The sequence below is a fragment of the Rhipicephalus sanguineus genome, chromosome 10 (assembly GCF_013339695.2).
Source record: "Rhipicephalus sanguineus isolate Rsan-2018 chromosome 10, BIME_Rsan_1.4, whole genome shotgun sequence".
Taxonomy (NCBI): Eukaryota; Metazoa; Arthropoda; class Arachnida; order Ixodida; family Ixodidae; genus Rhipicephalus; species Rhipicephalus sanguineus.
This window is the reverse complement of record NC_051185.1, coordinates 134,326,388-134,347,785: the sequence shown is the minus strand read 5'-3', so window position 1 is coordinate 134,347,785 and position 21,398 is coordinate 134,326,388. Positions and strand designations below refer to the sequence as shown.

At 45.4% G+C, this 21,398-nt stretch overlaps 1 protein-coding gene across 6 annotated transcripts in view; it reads left to right on the top strand.

Moving 5' to 3' along the window:
• Positions 1-4,388: 4,388 nt before the first annotated feature.
• Positions 4,389-21,398, top strand: part of LOC119372473 (protein shifted) — a 709,384-nt gene continuing 692,374 nt past the window's right edge. For all 6 annotated transcript variants that reach the window (XR_007417709.1, XM_037642948.2, XM_049419637.1 and 3 more), the window contains exon 1: positions 4,389-4,518. Coding sequence is in view for 5 of the 6 variants with exons in the window: in XM_037642948.2 (XP_037498876.1) it covers positions 4,401-4,518 (118 nt within the window). In the remaining variant the exon portion in view is untranslated. The remainder of the gene's footprint in view (positions 4,519-21,398) is intronic.

The window sequence follows — 21,398 nt, the reverse complement described above, 5'->3', positions numbered from 1 at the left end:
TCAATCAACGGTGTTTTGAACAAAATTTTTATTGTTTAATCACGCACAGGAGAAATCTCACCAGGCACTACCTTGGAGGTAAAGAATGGCTGCTAATGGGAATGAGAGACAGAAGAAGTCGGCTTTTAGCTAACGCTGCGAATTTTTTATTGTTCAACAACGCACAGGAAAAATCTCCCACCGGCACCACCTTGGAGGTCAAAGCGTAAGACTGGTTACTCACTACGATTACTACTACGAGGGACGAACGGGTGCCGCCTTAAGGAGCTTCGCCCCTAAAAATGAGTGACCACAATGATCAAGTTCGTGATGCACACTGGGTGGGACTGGTATAGGAGAGGGGTAATAGTCCCTGAATGTATTGGCAATGTCTAGTGGATTTGACATCAGCGAACCTTCATGGGTGATGCTGGCTATAGGTGGATTAGTGGTTTTTTTAAGAAAAGAATTGATCAGGTGCCATTGCTTTTGTGTCTGATCTAGTACAATTGATTTCATTTTGATAATAGCATTTCTTTGCATCTTTCAATACAGCGTTCAATGTGTTACAATATTGCTTGCAACGATCAAGTAGGCGCAAATTAAATGGTTGTATTTTTGTTGTTTTTTATAAGTTGTCTTTTTTACGTAGGCTATTAAAGTAATCCTTTCGTTAACCATGCATTCTTAGGAGCGGCATAACGTTCATGGCATTCAACACTTGTTGTCGATGAGGATATGCAGTTGGATATTTTGGAGATGAATGTGTTATATGCTGTCTCAGCATTGCTCAATGAAGTGACACAAGACCAATCAGAATTCGATACCGCTTCAACAAATTTTTTGCGGTCAAACGTATTGGTAACGAAATCTCACGTTAATAATGTGAGGACTATTCTCAAAGTGAACTGCAACTGGAAAATGATCCGTTATATTACTCTGTATAATGAATGCGGTGGGATGGATGAAGAAGGTTCGAAAGAGCATGATCGCTCGAAAAGTGTTCCCAGGCCATTATTAGTGCAGTGGATGGGAAGGAAAATCAAAGATTCAAGACCATAACTCTGGAAACAACTAACAAACTGTGCTGCATATGTAGAAGAAGCATCAAGTAAATCAATGTTATTGTGACCCATGATGACGACGGATTTTTTTTTTCCTTTGAAAGAGCGCCAAGAATAGGGTCAAGCGCTTCACAAAAAGCAGGAATTGGTGTATGCGGGGATCGAAGAATGGTACCAAAGACTACGTTGTTGTTATCAGCACCTAATAGGGGGTGATCTACTTCTATCCACACCGACTAACAATCGGAAATATTTAAGTGCAGATCAAGCCTGCGCTTGTACCGAATCTCGCAACGAATGAACATGTCTGAACCACCATGTTGTGATGAAGTGCGATTACAACATTCCGAACTGTAAGACAGAAAACCATAGAGATTTTCATGTAAGTCACTCAGACATGTTTCAGAAACAGATATAACTGAAAAAGAATGAGACAGGAGGACAATGAAATTTGGTGATGATGAAAGTGTTTGCGAAGAGTACGCGAGTTGAAGTGAATCGCTGAGTGATGATTGTTCGAAAAGCAGGATTGAATTTCACTTATGGAAATATACGAAGTCAAGTCAGGGGGGCAATAAAAGACAGACGAAAAAGCCTAATTAGGTTTAAGCGAAAATTGCCAAGTCATATTCACACCTGATACGAAAAACCCTGCTATCTGTTGACTGTCTCGCCTTGATGACGCAGTCATCGGTCCACAAGAAAAGCCACTTTTTTTCTTTTTTGAGTTGCAAAGCTTTGCTGAATAATTGCTTGTTTTGAGGAATGAGGTGGTCATTGACGAAAACAGGTTTCCCGGGTGCTTTGCTCAAACCAAGTCGTCTTCAATTTCAAGTCTTGGAGCGAAAGAAGGACGTGACAGGTGCAGCGCAAAGCTCCACAAGAAGCACCAAAAGATGTCGAAGAGTCGTCCTCTTACTTTTTATATTTGACAACATCAGATCCTTCAGTAAGTACGTACTCACCCTTCGTCAGAACTAAATTAGAATATGGTGCAATTGTATGGAACCCCCACAAAAAGTGTTGTTAAAGAACTAGAACCTGTCCAAAGAAAAGCAGTGTGCTTCATATTTAATAAGTATAAAATGACTGACTCGCCTTCCTTACTAATCAAGCAACATAACATCCCGTCGTGAGAATCGCGCAGAAAGTTCAGTAGATTGATTTTTCTTCAAAAGTGTCTTACCGGAAATACAAAAGTAATTATGCCTGATTGTGTACGTCCCCACTCAACTAGGAAAACTGGACGCACCCACAGTAGGTCACTTGCCCCAATTTTCGCGAAAACAAAATTGTATAAATACAGCTTTTTTCCTAGAACTGTGTCCGAATGGAATGCCTTACCCTCCACTGTTGTTGATGCCAATGACTCTGTACGCGAACTGGGAAATTTGTATTGTGTGCCGTCATCGTAATCAATGTTTCTCTTGCGTTTCCTTTTTCTTATTGTTCTTATTTTCGCTTTTTCGCTGTGTTTGCGATGGGTGTTTTTAATGATTTTGTAATCACTGCATAGCCCCTCCTGAATGGACTACACAGTGGTCTGCAGTATTGCTAACTAAATTAATAAATAATAATAAATAAAGAAAAAGTAATTGTGGAACGGTAGCACGATAGGTAAGCACCTAGGACACAAATGAAACATATTGGATGTGGCCGTGTTGATTGTTTCGGTCACGATTATTGACGCAGCGCTCATTTAATGGATCTGGCTCAATTTGATTCAAACAGATACAGGATTGGGCTCATTTCTCATTCCAAACTGCCTTTTTGAGTTCACGTTACAATGATGAATGGCCCCATTTTGATTACAATAGTTTTAAAAGTGAAGGATGCTTAGGCGCGCTTTAGGCTCCCGTGAAATTCGGCCCAGTGTCGGTTTCTGGAATTGACTCTTTTAGAAAAAAAAAAAAACGCCACATATGGATTCTGCTACGCCCAATAAAGAGTTGGTAGTGAGCGCTGTTTGTGGGGTGCATGTGTGAATGTGTGCGTGAATGAGAGAATGCCAAGTTGCGCCAAGTTTTTTCGGTTTCACAAGCTCAAGAGTGCCGTGACCAGTGTTAAGCCTCTCCGTTACTTTTCCTTACTTGGCTAATGCTTGAGAATGCATCCATAGTGTGGGACCTTCACAGAAAAATTAACATTAGCAACCTAGAAATAATTCGAAGAAAAGCAGTGAAGTTTCTTCGCAGTAACTTTATGCATCATGATTCCTCCACAGCATTACTTCAATTATTACATATTCTAAGAAAGCAAAGTCGACTACTGCGCAAAGTTATTTAATCACAGCCTAGCCTTAGACACCGCGACATCCTCCTTGATAAGCCGACCTACTCCGCACGGCTACACTCACTTCTATGCCCAGTGAGCGCAAGGAGGGTTACTTTTCAGTGCTCATCTTATTTCACTGGCAATAGTTGACTGGAATAAACTAACTTGTTCGTGCCGAAAAGCTACTCAATGCAGCTTTTTGCCTGCCCATCCTCGCAACCTTGTTGCGGTGAATAAACGCAATTCAATCAACTTAAACATTTCCTCAGCTCCCGTGACCTGTATACCATTTGCGTAAATATTGCTATTTAGTGTAACTATTAGGGTTGTAGCAGTATAAGCAAGTTGTATAATTTTTCCTCTATCTTGTGGCCAAAGAAAACACGTGAAAAGCGTGTCTTGTATCTTGCTCACTCTGCTTGGACTTCTTGTTTCAGATATAAAAAACGCTTGGCCTTCATAGAAGATCGGGCGCCTCGCACATTGCCTTCACCCGTGCCGCAAGGAAAGCAGCGTAACATTGGTCGTGTCAAACTATCCTAGAGTGCAAGCACGTTTGCCCACGACGCTATATTTGCAATTTCGCGAGATACCTCCATAAGGTGCCACCTGTACACAATCTGTAGCTTTGAACCACCCACTCGTTGCGCGATTCACATGTTTTGACGCCTGGTGCAATTCTGCCACGCAACATTACATGGAGGCTCCTCCCACTACATGTCATTGTTATAGCGTTTTTTTACGACGCTGTTTCAAGAACTGGCGTGGCTGCGTGGCAGGAACGGCAAATGTATTTTCAACACAAGGCCTGGGAAGAGGGACATGCCACGATACCGCGCGCGCTCTCGAACAGAAGTGTGCAAAAATACTGAGCGCATTGTAATGGAATGTTTGTCCAGCGAGAGGCGCTTTGCAGATGGAAGTATGAAGTGGTGAGCAGTCGAGATAAGACAGTGGCGGAGAAAGCGGAGAGAAGGCGCACGTCCGCTCCGTGAGCTGCTGCCATCCGCGGCGAGACGGAAGGGAGAGGAGGATCCGGAGCCGGTCGCAGGGCCAGTCGTGCCAGGGCGTCAGTCGCTCAGCATGGCGCTACTTGTGTTGGTGCTCCTGCTGGCCGCCGCCGCCGACGCGGGACGCGCAAAGCCTCGGAACGACGACTTCTCGCTTTGGATCGACGAGAAACAAGTGCGGGAATTCAGCGGTGAGATCTCTTCTCGCTTGGTGTTGCCTTGTTTTCTCCGAACTCTGGTCGTCGTTTACGATCACGCGCTACGAAGCAGGCGACCACCTCGTGTGCCTCTAATCGCGTCAGCTCAGAAAACCACCAGTATTTCTATCTAGCTTTTCGTTCGGCCATTGTGTTTATCACTCATACTCGCTAATACGTTCTTATTTTGAACAGTCTACGATGATGAAAAATATTTCCTTTCCTAGGTCGTGAAAGAGATGCTGCCAGTTAAAAAGCAGATGGAAAAGTGTGGTCAACAAACAAAACTATGTTTGCCCGTTTTAGCATCACGGTGACAGCTGACAGCGCATATATGCGTCTCGTCAACTCGAACAGAATAAATATTTTTCATTACGACCAGCATGTTTTTCGGAAACATTACTGGTACGAGACTCGGGTAATGACTCCTTTTCATTATCCATGATTGCCTCTAATACCCATTGTGTTTTCATTTGATACTAGAAAGCCTTGGACACCGTTTCTCGCCTACTTCTTGTGCAAACGAACATTAAGTGTGCTATATATTCACTCTAATTCGCTGCATTAAATCGTTCTTATGGAAGCCAACACGTGACTACTAACTGACACAATTTCTTTGCCGCATCCGGCTTGCCACAAAGCTCCGTCCTCCAATTTCTCCCCATTTAAATTAATCTTTTTCCTGGTCACTTTTCAACGCAAAATATAGCCTTTAGCTCACGGCTGTGTCCTCTATCGTGAGATAGCTAACCCGCAGGATGGTTTCCGACTTGAGCCTGACTCTGACGGCATTACTTCGTGGTGTTCTCCCTGGTCCATGAAACTGAATGTTAACAAATGCAAAATAATAATGACCTCCCGCAGAACTGGTAGCGATACTTGGACTTTTCATCCCATTACTAATACTCAGTTTTCGTCTGCCCACAATATGCACATGAATTCCCGCAGAGACAACAATATCTCATGGAATGCGCATATTAAATACACAAATAACAACGCCAATTCCTGCCACATAATCTTTGTTTGTCTTCTGTCTCCTTTAAACGGAATTTTACTGAGCCTTAGTCAGACCAAAACTCCGATGCACTTCTGTACTTTCATGCGCACTAGAGGCCACCAACCCCCGTTCAGTGTTGCTGACTATTCTCGCATCGCCAGTATGGCTGCGTGAAAAAAAATTGGCGAAGCATGCACTAAGCCGGACACTCCTTTCCTCGATTGCGTTATGCACCGAGAAGTGAAGCGAGGCTGCCGAGTGCGATGCAGACCGGGCCCGATTACACTATCGCGTTCAGGCGAAGCTCAGTGGTCCTCCAATTTTTGTGCTATGAATACTGGCAGTTCACGGAAACTGAGGAGTGGTAGAAGCCATGTTGAAAAGAGCGGGCATGTTTGTCGTATCCACGGAGCAAAAATACTATAGGTGTAAACACTCTTGAGCTCGCTGCGACGGAGAGCGCGCACAGATTGTGTTAGCTTTAGTACCTGCGTCGGCCGCACGTCCGTTGGGGCGCTGCGGCGGGGCAGGGGGCATCGCGACGAGGCGGGAGCAACGCTTCCGCGGTGGCATGTTTCTTGACGAATCCGAAGAAGCGGTGTCAGCGTAGTTGTAGTAAATTGTGTTCGCAGTTGTCCGTATTTTGTCATGCTATGAGTGTGTGTGAGTGTGACCTTCTGGACTATATTGTGCGTCACCCGATGCCGTTGGCGAGGAAAGACACGCTTGCAGGTTGTTGGACGTCCAGTATGCAAGTACAGTCGGGAGGAGGGAAAAAAAGCACCAGCGATGCACAAAATAATATACACGACGACAAAAAAGCAATTAGGACTTTCAATTGATCAGTGGCTACTGATCAAATGGCGCGCGAATCGCCGATTCGCTAACACTTTCAAAAAGTATAATTTCAACGGCGGCTAACTAAAGCCAGAGTCCAATCCAAGAAATAAAGAAAGGTTGGCACACGGCTGACGAGCGTCGGATCACAACTGAGCCAGAGAACCCGACAAGGTCAGCTCGCACACCATGTCCACCTGCAGTTTTTTCCATGGTAAACTTCCCCGCTTCTTAGCGGGTGCGTCGTGCTGCTTATAAAACGTCTTAGCGTGTCGGATATTCCTCCACACGCAAAGCATTGTGCGTATAGCGTAATGGGGAGCGAGGCCCACCACTGGAAATCCTGGGGCCACCGTCGGTGGGACGTGCTGCGCAGAATCAACGGCGCAGCGTCGGCTGCTTCCGCAGCACTGACACGTGTTGAAAACGAAATTGTAGAACCCTTTCAGCTCTGTAGTTGTGATTAAGTGCGGAGGTCTTCCCGCTACGGCCGTGCGCTTCACAGCACTTTAAATCAGCCTACCGAGCAATTACTGACATCGGTTTTATTTCACCGTTTTTCACACTGCAGTAGCGACCTTGAAGACTCCAAGTTCGCGCGTATAACCCATCTCTGCATATTACCTCGCATGCCCAACTATGAACCGCGGGGAAAATACAAAATAAAAAATCACAGCATATCCACGGAGTGAATGATGATGAGTGGGCGAAGCTGCGGAGGTTCATCGGTAAACCGTGAATCTTCCGTGAATTCTGCCCAGTACATCACCACCGACGTGAGATCGGGCGCGTTTATACTAAAGGTTCGATGACTTATGACGACTTGCAGCTCACTTTAATTTTACATGTACGCTGTGAATTTTCATTGTTTAGAAAACCATTGCTCAAAAAAACATCTGGCGTATTTCGTTAAGCAGCTGGCGTCTTTTCGTTTTGCTTTAGAAACATCTGGCGTTCTTTCGTTTTGCTTTTACAAAACATCTGGCGTCTTTCGTTGGTTTATTTTATCAATCAACGTCGTTTTGAACAAAATTTTTATTGTTTAATCACGCACGGGAGAAATCTCACCAGGCACTACCTTGGAGGTAAACAATGGCTGCTAATGGGAATGAGAGACAGAAGAAGTCGGCTTTTAGCTAACACTTACACTTCTACTTCCACTAACGTTTCCTACTGGAACATGCCAATGGCTGCTAATGGGGAATGAGAGACAGAAGAATTCGGCTTTTAGTTAACGCGCACGCTGCGAATTTTTTATTGTTCAACAACCCACAGGAAAAATCTCCCACCGGCACCACCTTGGAGGTCAAAGCGTAAGACTGGTTACGCACTACGACTACTACGACTACGAGGGACGAACGGGTGCCGCCTTAAGGAGCTTCGCCCCTAAAAAAGAACGCGTATTCCCGCCAAGGCGTGTTTTTTACATTACCGGGAAGCAGTGCCGTGACGCCCACTTGTGCACCAAAATTTGCATCGAAAATAGGGGCAGAGATCGAACTAATCCGGACTATACCAGCTATGCTATACATGTGCTTCTACACCTACAGCTTGCCCCCTTAAATTTCAAGTAAATAGTTGGATTCATCATTATTCATTATTACTTTTACTAATTCTTCATACATCAGGGTGCTTAAAGGGACACTAAAGAGAAACAATGAATTGGTTTAGTTTGATAAATTGTGCTCGGAGAACTCTTGTGTAGTTTATTTTACCACCATAAGCTTATTATTAGAGGATAAAACCAAGTTCAAAGTTTCATTTTTAAATTTCGCGCCGAACTTTGTAATTCATGACGTAAAAGATTTCAAAGAGCATTTAACGCATTTTGGCGCCACTGGCTCGACGAAATTTCCACACACTCGTTATGTCAAGTATCTGGCCCCCTCAGAGGACAATGTACTTCGATTTAACCGATTAGGAACTACGTAGGCCAAACGGGCGCCGTCAAAAATATGTGACGTCACGGCAAATGGTGCGGGAATTCCAAGGTGGCGTCGCCACCTGTATTTTCTCTTTGCGCGTTTTCTCGCTTATTAAGCGTCTTGTCGCAGCAAGCGTGGTGTTTTTGGTATCGTGGACGGTGGAAGACTACTTTACTAATGCGAGAAAAACCGTTTTGCTTTTTAGTGTACCTTTAATGAAATAAATCTGCAGACTTTTCCTGAGTTTTAACGTGATCGACATGCACTTTCTCATCAGTTTATTGACAGGAGATTCTTTCACCCTTGTAGGGCTGCTTCGCCGCAGTGTGAGTAAAGAAAAGCTCTTCAGGAAAAAATTGCAGCCGTCGTCATAGCAGCACATTGCAAACACATACAAAAGTCGTCGTACAGTAATGACACTACAGTGCAAATCGCGAATAAATGATCGTTTCACTACAATTACCTTTTTAAAGATCACAAGCTTAGTAATCGGTTTTTAATAAATGACCCCCATAGAATTACACCACGCGCTTCCCAATAGGGTCGACCTTGACGCAGTAGTCGATGTCGCAGATTGCTCGACTTGGTCGCTGTCTATGAAGGCATCCTATATGGTAGGCCACTAGTCGACGCCGCAGTCAACGACGTACGCATCGGAGCCCTGTGTCACACCTCACACGTGTCCACAGGGAAAGAAGCTGCGTCAAGCTTGGATTGTGACACTTATGGCGTATTCGGTTGGCAGCTCTGGTGTCAGAGTCGGCAGATCCGAGCGCAGCTCGCAATCCTAGCGGGAGGCGCAGTGTACCAACCAAATTCATCAGCAATCTCGGATGGATGGATTAATGGATGGATCGATATATGGATGGATGGATGGATGGATGGATGGATGGATGGACGGACGTACGGATGGATGGATGGATGGATGGGTGGATGGACGGACGGACGTACGGACGGACGGACGCACGCACGTGCACACACACACACACACACGCACGCACGCACATACACACATACACACATACATACATACATACATACATACATACATACATACATACATACATACATACATACATACATACATACATACATACATACATACATACATACATACATACTATGAGCGTCCCCTTTATAACGGGGTGGTGACATGTGTGCCACCAGACTCGACGAAAAAAAATCGTCTTTATTTATGTCGGCCTAATGCGTTGACTACTTCGATTCAGTCGATCTTACTATAGAAAAAAAAATACATGAATTCGCAGCCCAGTAATCTGCCCCTTACGGCAGAATGTCCTTATTTGTTCCACTGGTTATCTTTGTCCTTTCTCTCTAGTTTTCTGCCACCAATATTCTATCCATCTCTTACTTATTTCTATCACGGACACGTTCAGCTTTCCGTTGTTGTCCCGAAAACGCAAGGCTTCATGTGGGCTCGTGATCAAACATACACCTGGGTAGAAATTTCCACATTCAATCAGAACATGATCTATCCTTTTCTTAGTTCTGCACAACATGTACATTGTTCTTCTTTACTGAACCTCGCTTTATAGGTACGCGTTCTAAGGCAACCCGACCTTGCTTCAAACAGAAAAGCGCTTCCCCTTGCATTATCATAAAATTTATCCGTGCTTATTTGCTTTATGCCCTTTCGGTAATTACTCAGAGCCGTTTTTTTTCATAGCTGCCGTCCAGTAAATCCTCTCCGCCTCTCTGACTTTTCGCTTAATGCTCTTTGTTGACATATTGCTTACACTACCAGCCGTATTATTTACTGTGAGCCTCCTAGTTCTTTTTATCCACTGTGTGTCCACACTCTTCCTATACAAATAACGGAACACCTTCTCTGCCCATCTACTCTCCTTCATATTTCTTAGTCGAACATGTTTGGGGCAGCGCTAAGGAAAACACGGACAAAGACACATAGTAGACGCCATGGGCGCTGACTTAAAACTGAACTTTATTGCCTTTTCCAGTGCATTTATATGTGCCGTAATCGCTCGTTGTGACAGCCACGTTCTCCCAGAACTAACAAGCAGCGATAAACAACAATTTTAAGAATTTGTTGAGCTATAGCAGAGGAATTTCACATGGAGCGTGCGTGAAAGAGAAAAGAGTAAAATAACAACTGGCGGACGCTTCGCGTGTAAAAGCATAAAACGATGAAAGATTACATGACAACAAAAGAGAAGCGCAAGTGAGAACCGCGCTTAAATAAAACCTTTGAGATAATGAATCTCAGCGTCAGACAAAACGTTTGAAGGCCTGCTAACCCAGTTGTCACCTGCCTTATCTATGAAAAAAGCTTCCATGATTTTGCGCTCAATTTTATCTTTCGCTTTCTTAAGGAACTGTGTACGTTGAAAATCAGGGGTATAACCACAGCGTTTGCAATGCTCACCCGGAAATCCTCCAGTTTGATTGCGCACGTTCAAATTATGCTCCTTAGCTCTCTCGTTAAAACATCGTCCGGTCTGACCAATGTAGCGGCGAACTACATTTTATTTGGGTTCTACCGTGGTCAAGTTCAACAACGAATTCTACGTACAGAAACAAGGAATCTGTATAGGTTCGGCGGTCGCTCCAGTCTTGTACGATATTTTTCTGTCCGTTGTTGGAAGCCGCATCCGAGCGAAATTGCAAGACCCGCGCATGGTAAGCATCTATAGGTATGTTGACGATTTTTCGGTCCTTTTGAAGGATGTTTCTGACCTTGATGCAGTGATTAGTAATGTCGTCAGTGTATTCCAGAATGAAGGGCAAGGTCTTAAGTTTACATTCGGAAGGCCTGTAAACAACGAGCTTCAGTCTTTGCATGTTAGGTTGCGTTTTTTTGTTAACCATATCAGTTGGTTATACAACCCAAGATCGAAAAATGCCTTACTACCGCACAGTAGCGCTCACTCGAAGCTTGTCAAGCCCGGTATCGCAAAGATCTGCTTGAACTCGGCCCTCAATAAGACTTGTATTCATGCTCTTTCCGAAAGTTTCTATGCCCAAGTTCCGAGACTAAAGCGTGCGGGTTACTCCCCCGGAACTTATCACTGCCGTTTGTGAGTCGCTCCTGCAAAATATTAAACGTTCGCAAGCAAACGACAAGCCTAACAAAGCGGACATGACGGTCAAGGTCATCCCAAATATACACCAAGTGTCGCACAATATTAAACGAATAGCATCATCATCATCATCATCAGCCTATCTACGCCCACTGCAGGGCAAAGGCCTCTCCCATGTTCCGCCAATCAACGAATAGCAAGGAAACACAAAGTCAAGGTTGTTTTTCCCGCTCCTTGCGAACTCTCAAAGTTGTGTGCCTTGACTAACAGTAAGAAGTGTCGTGTTTGCGTCACGCAACACCGGAACAAGTTTACAGTGTGCGTTTTTAATGTCGTCTACAGCATTTCCCTGAGTTGTGGTCACCGCTAGATCGGTCACACCGGACGATGTTTTAACGAGAGAGCTAGAGAGCATAATTTGAACGTGCGCAATCAAACTGGAGGATTTCTAGGTGAGCATTGCAAGCGCTGTGGTTTTACCCCTGATTTTCAACGTACACAGTTCCTTTGAAAGCGAAAGATAAAATTGAGCGCGAAATCATGGAAGCTTTTTTCATACATAAGGCAGGTGTCAACTGGGTTAGCAGGCCTTCAAACGCTTTGTCTGACGCTGAGATTCATTATCTCAAAGGTTTTATTTAAGCGCGGTTCTCACTTGCGCTTCTCTTTTACAGCGAAAGCTGTTATGAGATCATTTCAACGGGTGTCTTTGGTGCCGTAGTTGTCCGCCGCCGCCGCTGCCGCTGCCGCCACCGCTGCCGCCGCCGCCGCTGCCGCCGCCGCCGGTGTCCGTATTCACTATCGCTCGAAATAAGAAAAAAAAACGAAATAAGAAAAAATTTCCAGGATGGAACGGGGTTCGAACCTGGGCCCTCTGCGTGGGAGCCCAGTGTTGTACCTCAGAGCCACGCCGGTGCTTGAAACTGCCTTGCAAGAAGAAGCTATACAGGCTTCATGTCCAGAAGGAACCACATTAACATATGTAATTTAGTGTGGTACAAGTGTGAAATAACAACCACGCACGACACAGCGCGAATTCTGTAACCAGGCGTCACACAATGCGAATTGCGCAACGAGTGGGCTGTTGGATGCTTCCAACCCATTACAAGGGGCTCTGCAATAATTCTTCATCGTCATCAGGCACAACACCAACAAAGTGCGCTTAATGCCTTACATGATTTTAGCGGGTACCACGGCTCTCCGTTGAATGAAGAAAAATGGCATAGTGGCTGCTGCCCTACTTCGCAGAAATTATGATTTATAGCCTAGTGGGTTCCTCGCAAGTGCACTTGCATTGGTTGCCGAGGAAGCCCATGAGCCCATCATCCATTTCCTCAGGGTCTCAACAAAGTTCTTCCCCCCTCTCTCTGTCTCTCTTTCTGACGTCAATGTATGTTATATTGCATGGTGGGAGAGTTAAATAGCGACCGGGCGTCACACAATGCCAATTACGTAACTGGTGAGCCGTTTAAACCTTCCAACCCATTACAAAGGCTGAGCCACAATTCTTCATCGTCATCAGTCATCACGTAAACAGAGTGCACATAATGCCTTACATATGTGTAGCTGGAACCTCGCTTCTGCGCACAATGACGAATAATGGCGTTGTAGGTGCTTCCCAACTTCACAAATATTGTGATTTATAGCATAGTGGGTACCCTGCTAGTGTACTTCTATTAGTAGCCCCAAGAGAGTTTACAACGGGCTCTAGAAATGCCGCTCTTACAGCTTTCGCTGTGACTGTGCTGCGCTTTCCGCGCAGGCCTGGCGTTTTTTGTTGTCATGTAATCTTTCATCGTTTTATGCTTTTACACGCGAAGCGTCCACTAGTTGTTATTTTACTCTTTTTTTTCCTCTTTCACGCATGCTCCATGTGAAATTCCTCTGCTATAGCTCAACAAATTCTTAAAATTGTTGTTTATCGCTGCTTGTTAGTTCTGGGAGAACGTGGCTGTCACAACGAGCAATTAGGGCACATATAAATGCACTGGAAAAGGCAATAAAGTTCAGTTGTAAGTCAGCGCCCGTGGCGTCTACTATGCGTCTTTGTCCGTGTGTTCCTTAGCGCTGCCCCAAACAAGTTCGACGATGAACCAGCTCGCCCAAACCAAAGTTTTGCTAGATATTTCTTAGCCTTTCTTCGAACCTTATTTTGCTCTGAGCTTCCCTCGCCTCAAAGCCCGTCCATCCCATATTGCCCTTTAGAGCCTCATTTATCGACTCCCCGTGAGCACCCAACGCGAGGCGTCCCACAGTCCTTTGATTTACATCCATTCCCGATTGCACCTCTACCCTCATGCACACCACTGAGTTCCCAAAAGTAAGCTCCGGAACGTTTACACCTTTCCACGGACCTCGAAGCACCTCGTACCTCTTGTATCCCCACAACGCTCTGTGCTTCATTATTGCAGCATTACTCTTTCCTTTTGCTGCCGAGGCTTTTTCCTGCACATCCATGTATCTATCACTCGCATTTACCCATACTCCAAAGTACTTGTATTCGCTTAACCTCGGTATTTTTTGGCCTTGTATTGACACCGTCTGATCACAGCGATCATTGAATCCACATTTTGTTGCACTAAATCCTAGTCCAAGAGCTTCACCTTCCCTTCCGCATGTATCCGCCAGCCGCTGTATATCATCTCGACTGTCCGCAAATAAGACGATATCGTCCGCATGAAATAAACCCGGAAGCTTCTGCTCAATCATCACGCCGCCCTGCTTGTGTGACAGATTGAAACCAATGTTGCTACCTTCTAGCGCTTTTTCCATGCTCACCATGTACAGCATGAATAACAGCGGGGACAAAGGACATCCCTGTCTCAGCCCCTTGCTAACCTCAACGTTCTCTTTGCTACTCATTCTTTCCCATTCTATGCAAACTGTATTTTCCGGGTATATTCCCTCAAAACCTGTATACAGTCATCGCCTACGCCCACTTCTTTTGATACATCCCACAATATTTCCTGATTAACGTTTATACACCTCAGTGAAGTCTAGAAAAGCCACGTACAAAGGCCTGTTTTGTACTTTAGATATTTATATATAGAGTAAGAACTAACAGGTTAGCGTCTAACCGCCTGCCGATCCGAAATCCATTCTGAGTTCTTCCAAAATATCGTTAAGTTCTGCCCACGTTTTTATTTATAATTTTACTGCCTGCATCGCCAAGCTGTGTAGTACGGACGTAATGGTTAGCGGTCTGTACGATCGAATGTTATCCATTTCTCCCCTGCCTTTATAGATTAAGTTCATTCTACTTTTTCGCCAACTGTCCGGTATTTCCCTCTCCTGTAAGCACTTTTCTACGGCTTTCAACAGTGCTTCTTTAGTGTTATTTCCTGGTTCATAAAGAAGGCTGACGGGAATCCCATCTAAACCCGGTTCAGTGCTGTTTGGAATTTTTCCTTCGGTCTTCTACCTGTTGAAAGTCTCAAGTACTAGCTCTTCCTCGGTTGCGCTCTCCTTCATAATTTTACTCACCGGGCAAATTCCCTGGACGACCTTTTTAAACGTTTCGGCTGTTACCTTTCAGGTGTAATTAGGCGCTTCGTAACCTTCCAATTGATTTCCTCTTTCATCTACAATATTTTGTTGCATTGTGACAGTCTTCCTACGCAGCGCTTTTATGTGACTCCAAAATACCCTAGGCGCGGCCTTGTTTTTTTCGTGAATCTCTGTCACCCGGCCCAGCTTTCAACTTTAATTTTTGCCTCGACCAATAGCTCAACAAAGAATTTTAACTCTAAATATATTTCTCATATTTAGTTGACTTCGTCCTGCGGCCGCTTCTCCTTTTTTGCCTGTCTATGCTCCCGTGATGCTTCGCTTTGCTTCTCGATCGCTTCCCGGATTTGCTTGTTCCACGAAATTTTTGGCTTCTTCTTTCCTTTCCAGCAAATAGTTTTCTTCTCTTTCCTTATTTCTTTCGTTGTTACATGTAACAGCTCACTATACCCCCTGTCCTCGCCTGGTATTTTGCCTACATCTACCTCGACTTTTGCAGCTATAATTGTTATCTGTTTGTCATATAAATTCGAGCTGCCAGACCTTAATTCTATGCTCTCATCTCCAGTTTTATATCCCATTTTTAATGTTATGCATTTATGATCACTACCCAAGCTTTTAATCCCTTCCTCGTCGATTCTCATTTCTCTGAGTTTGTGGTAAACTCCTTCAGTCATGAGACAATAATCAATACTTGATTGCTTTTTTGCGACTTCCCACGTGATCTGGCTGTCACATTAGGCCCCGTGTTAACTATCTCCAGGCTATGTTGCGCGCATAGATCTAGTAATAACTTCCAATTGGTGTCTGAATATCCGTCAAGGTCATGCATGTGGGCATTCATGTCCCCTAGAAGGATGATTTCGGCCCCATTACCAAATTCCTTAACATCCGCTCTCATACAATCCACTATCTCCTGATTCTTCTTCCTCCAGTTATTCCCCGTCCACAAGTAGGCTACCCCTATCCACGTTTCCTTTCCACCTACTGCGCCCAAAACCCAGAGGTGCTCTGAACACGTCTGTTTCACTCTAACCCATTTGGCGCTGCGGTGAATTAGCAGTCCTGCACCACCCCTCCTTTCTGATATGATCCTGTTACACCCTTTCCAAACATATATGTCAATATGTGGTGGCTCTTCCAAGTCTCTGAGGTGTCTTTCTGTAACCGCATAAACGCCTATCTGTTCTTTGTTTAACTTCTCCTCAATCTCTAACCATCTTGCCTTTTTTTCTGCCACCCTGCATGTTTATGTAACTAATTGCAACACGCGCCTTCTCCCTTTTTCTTTTACCTTTTTCTGGTTTTTCGCAATACTACCTGTCAAAGAGTCCTGGTTGTTTTCCCTGTTACTAGATACCCCGGACTCAGATGGGTCCGCGTGCCCCCCAAAAGAGCTATTGCGCGTCCTGCCAGTCGCCAGCCCACCTCATGGCCAAGCCTCTTGTCGAAGTAAATTCTGTCTCTTTGGAAACCACCCCACCTGTGCACCTCCCTGTTTATATCCCCTACCTCGAAACCTTTCTCTCGACTCATTCGCCTAACTCTTTGTTTCCATCGACAACCGCTCTTTGCAGGTTGCCGTCGCGCACACGATATTTAGCCCTCCCGCAATTACCACGAGGTTGCGTCGGTGAGCTTTAGCTGTGTGTTTTTCTCTCGCTTGCCTCATGACTGAACCCATGGCGTATGTCCTGGGAACATCCCTATCGAAACTCTTTTCTCGCCTCTCACCCTCTCCTTGATTGCCTCTGCGCATCGAACTAAATTCAAGTCACCGGCGATAATAACGTGCTTTTACTTTCCTGCTGAAGTAACCTGCGCCATGCTACTGACTAGGTGCCTGGCATGAGTCACGGCTGCTGATTTGTCCCCACTCTCCCCCCCCCCCCCCCCCCCCCCCCCCCGGGCCCCATGACCATTGTACCTGTTGTTGTCATGCCTGATTCCCCTTTCGCCTCTCCCGCACAGGCGGTCGACACGCTAATGTTTCGGCCGTCGCCTGCCTCTTCTTGGTTCCCGTGTCGTGGCCCTGCGGAGCTACGGCGCGGTAAGCGCGGGAAGTCACCGTGTAAAGAAAGAGCCATGCGCGACATCGACAAATGTCGCCGTCTAGCTCTGAAGTGCCTCAACGCAGCGGCAGCTCTGCGAAATTGTTTGCATCGATTTGGTGATCGTCGTTCTCCGAGCTGCGACATTTAGGGCCTTTGGTTGCGAGGTGCTGTAAATGCAGCACTGATGGTTCTTGCGCCTTTAGTAGACGCCTCCGCTACAACATGCTACAGCTAAGCCATGTTGAATACATGAAAGCGGCACGGGAACAAGCCAACAAACCTGCACGTTGTTTCGAACAACGTTTCGCTTCGAAACTCCCGAAGTTGTAAATGGTAAATAAATGCGCGCTGGTGCTGTCACCTTTCAACAACCACGGCAACCAGGGCGTTTAGTGTCACGTAACGTGTCTTCTCGGCCAGATCTCGTGAACACTCTGGCTTGGAAGGCCCAGCGGTTGGGAGCGCTCTAAGTCGGAGGCTGTGGCCCTGAAAGAACCATCCGAACATAGTCCCAGTGCTCGACTTCTATCACCCGAACGTACGGCGAGTTTTCAGAGCCGTCTAGAGCGCTCGAAAACGACCATCCGAATACGCCTTTAGAAATAGTAAACAACCATCCGCTACAACACGCACGTGCATCCAGCACTTCCGCGAGCTCTTCGGCGTGGGGCTGCGATGCTCGTTGAGAAGCGTAAAGCGCTCAGTGAGAGGCTCGCTCGTGTACGCTGGGGGTGGGTGTAGGGGAACGGGCGCTCCAGCCCCCCCCCCCCCCCCCCCCCACTGAGAAAAGGTAGGGGGGCGGAGTTCCCCCACTTTCGATAGTGGTCACTGTCGGCTGTACGCTGGCAAACGACAATCGAGGCGAAGTTTTCCTTCAACACGGCATTCACGTAATAATGTAAAGAAATTTGTCCTACGCTTCTGCTGTGAAGATTGTCCAATGCGACTGACGACCACGCACTGTAGGCTCTCTGCGGTGCAAGCCGCTTATGCGACACTTTCGGGACGTGTGCTACAACATTTCTGAGCAGGCTACCACTGATCAGGGGATCTAAAACGTTAGATCAGTATGTAATGCTTTTATTCTGCTCTCTCTGGCCTGGAATTTAAAGCATCGGTGACGCAAATGCGGTACGGGCGGAAACCAGTAAACTTTTCATGGAGCGATGAAACCTCTTCCTGCTTCAGCAAATTCATTTTTTTCAGCGAAAGGAATAACATCACCGCTGCTCCATGTCCAAGCCACTGTGAGTCGATGAGTGTGCAGAAGTGTCGAGTGTTTTAGTTTGGCCGAACTGGAAGCGATAAAAAAGGTTTCAGCTTTAGTCTCCGATCAACCCGATTAGCCTTGCTATTCATACGCCTATGGTAGCTTGCAACGATCGCGGCGGCTTGAATCAAGGCCATGAATATGGCAGTGGACTCGACCGTATTGGGAAGCCCAGCTTTCAAGCTTGCCCCGCAACTTGATCTATCGGACAGGGAGGTGGTCAAGATCCACGATTTTCTGGACAAAGAAGACTGAATCAACAGCCGTGCTGCTTGGTCTTGATTCCTATCGCGTTGACTTTTACAGCGCAAAATATAACAGAGACGAATAATGAGCACGCTAAGCGCCGCTTATTTCTCTCTAACAGCAAGGATGAGTTCACAAAGGTGTATACGCGCACAAACAGCCCAACACCGCTTCACTACAACTGCAAACATTTATCATACGCATCTGAATCTATCTCGCCAGCTGCTATACGTGCCCGCTGCCAATACGATCGGCGAGTAGGCTTCTTGAATTGCGTTCATATGGACACACTGTCCGGCTATTCCATAAAATGTATAGTCAATATTCAGCATATTAATGCGCTGCTCACTTTAAACACGTTATTTCAACGCCATGAGATTTCAGTGATGTGTGACGTCGCGCAACAAGCAGGTAATCTTATGGCACACCAAAAATGTTCGACGAATGCCGAAGAACTAATGGCCAACAATATGCCGTATGGAAAATAAACAGTTGATTCTCTTATCCTTTTACGTAGTCGCGCATAAGGGTTCATTAAGCAATGGGTGGTTTTCGTGCCATTTGTTGCATCGCGTTACAAGCAGGCGCTGTGTACATGACTCCGAATCGTTCGACCGACCGTAAGCAGCTGATGATTAGTGGAAAAGGAAACAATGCGATGCAGCTTAACCTTACGATCGGTCGCATTTTTTTTCAAAGAAAATTTATGATTACACCGTTTGCATTGGTGTATTGCCCTGGAGGTGCCGGAGGCCCCTCCAAGAAATGTTGCAAATCCAAATGCAATGCTTTCAAAATATGTGAAACTCGTCTAATACCAAGGGTTCTTAATTTTTAAACAATATTTGTGGTTCGCAAGTTATTAGTAATATTAATGAAATAATAGTAATCTTCGTCATAATGATCACGCGCTGGAAACACTTTTTCGATTAGGAGCAAACAAGGCAAAATATAAGCAATATACGCAAACCTGAATATGTGCAAGAAAGTGTAGTACTCTACAGGAAAAATTCGGCAGATCTCACGTACCGTGGGAGTCGATGTTATGCGAAGCATGCGGCGGGAAGGTGACTGTGGCGTAATTTTTTTTACTGAGCGAAACGGTACAATATGACGCGAAAGATTTGTATAAAATTGATACGCGCACATATAGGTTTAGGAGCCACATATGTGTTATATAACCAGTTGTTTACAGTTGCGTAACGCTGCCAACGGCAACGTGGGTATTACCAACACCAGAAGCGTAAGGATATATGTAGTGCTTATACTTGTCCCTCATGATGGAGAACGCACGCACGTTTCACGAACCGGTGTGCAAGTGTGGAAGACGTTCTTGGCAGTTCTTGAACAAGGTCATCATCGCCGTGATCAGTCAGCACGAGCAGCTGGATGCCTCGGTCATTTCGTCGACAAATTGTCTGTCAATAGAGCCGGCGACATGTCGGGATCTGAAGTCATTCTTCGCGTTGGCCGTCGAGGCTGGTAAGCCGGGTAGTGCTAAGTAGACGAACATCAGCGGATGGCGCTTGTCGTATTCGTAGACTACCTGGGCGTATGTGGCCTAAGTAGCCTAGTCTACAAAGCGGGTGTCAATCAATTTGGCATCATTGTCGGTCAGCATGAGGCCATCGCCCAGCCTTTTAAGAAATGAAGAGAACACTGCGTCATTCTGGCGGACTAAGTGGACTTTGCGGTGCGATGTTGGGAATATCATACGTAACTTTCGTTAATGCATTCCTCCGGGGTCGAGCAATGCTTCAATATAGCTTGCTGAATCATAGGAATACAAATGTAATGTTTATTAGACTGCTATAAAAGAGGAGCCAACACTAGAACCACAGACGTTAATCTGATATGACGCCTGTATCGTAGGATTATGTATGTAGTGTTTATTGATTTCTTCTAAATTTAGATAGCCGCAACCACAACCGACGTTGCACCAACATTACGCCTGCATAGGCTGTTATTCCAAACCAGTTTATAGACCTGGCGTGGCTCTGTGGTAGAAAACCTGATTGCTACGCAGAATGCTTGGGTTCGATTCCTGCTGGGAACTCCAATTTTCTTTCTTTTCATTCTTTGGGTGAACGCTGCCGATATCGGTTTTTCTTAACGCCCTCGCATTTAAGTTACCAATGCCTGTTCTCGCCGTTCCTGGGCATATATATATAAACTGTCAATCACCTGTGGCGCACACCCGTATACCGCGGCCCCTGGTAAACGGGTATATGCCACACGTGTGTAGAGGAAAGGGTTTGATGACGTACGCGAAAGGAATTTCCGTTATTCATGTCATGACCAGACAGTCATATTCGTCAAATCCTGTTACCCTGCCATGCCAATTTTGGTCTACACCAAGGTAAGGAGGCGATCATGAGAGCACCCAGACGTAGGCGGCTAGATAGATAGATAAATACTTATAGAGAAATGCTGAAAGTGCCAAAGGTTCGCTAAGAAATGCTTCGAATTTAAAATAAAAAGGTGCAGGTATTGCTACCTATAATAAATGCAATTATTAGTGAGCGTTTAGACATCAACAATATTTAGTTGAATGACACAAATCGATACTACTGGGAAGGCCACCATCGAAAGTTGTGTGGTTATTGTATGAAATATGTTACTTGTAATACTATTACCGCACAAAACGCATATGTATGGTTGTCGCAGCGTGTTCTGTGTAAAAACTGTACTTTTTCTATAATGTTATTAAACAGTGCTAGGCAAATTCTCTCTGTGTGCTAATGAAATTTTCTCTCTTCCTCTCCAGAGAGACAATTTCATAACATCATAGAGAAAGCACAGTATGTGTGTGTAAAGAAAACGAGCCCTTGAAATTAACATTTCTTTCCTTCATTCATGCGAGGGCCTCGTTCTGGCAGACTTGATGATTTCAGGTGGTATGCGAGGGATTATTGGTCAGCTGCCAGCTCGTAATAAGTTCACGTGCTACGTGACGCCAACAGGCAGAAAAAGAGTGTT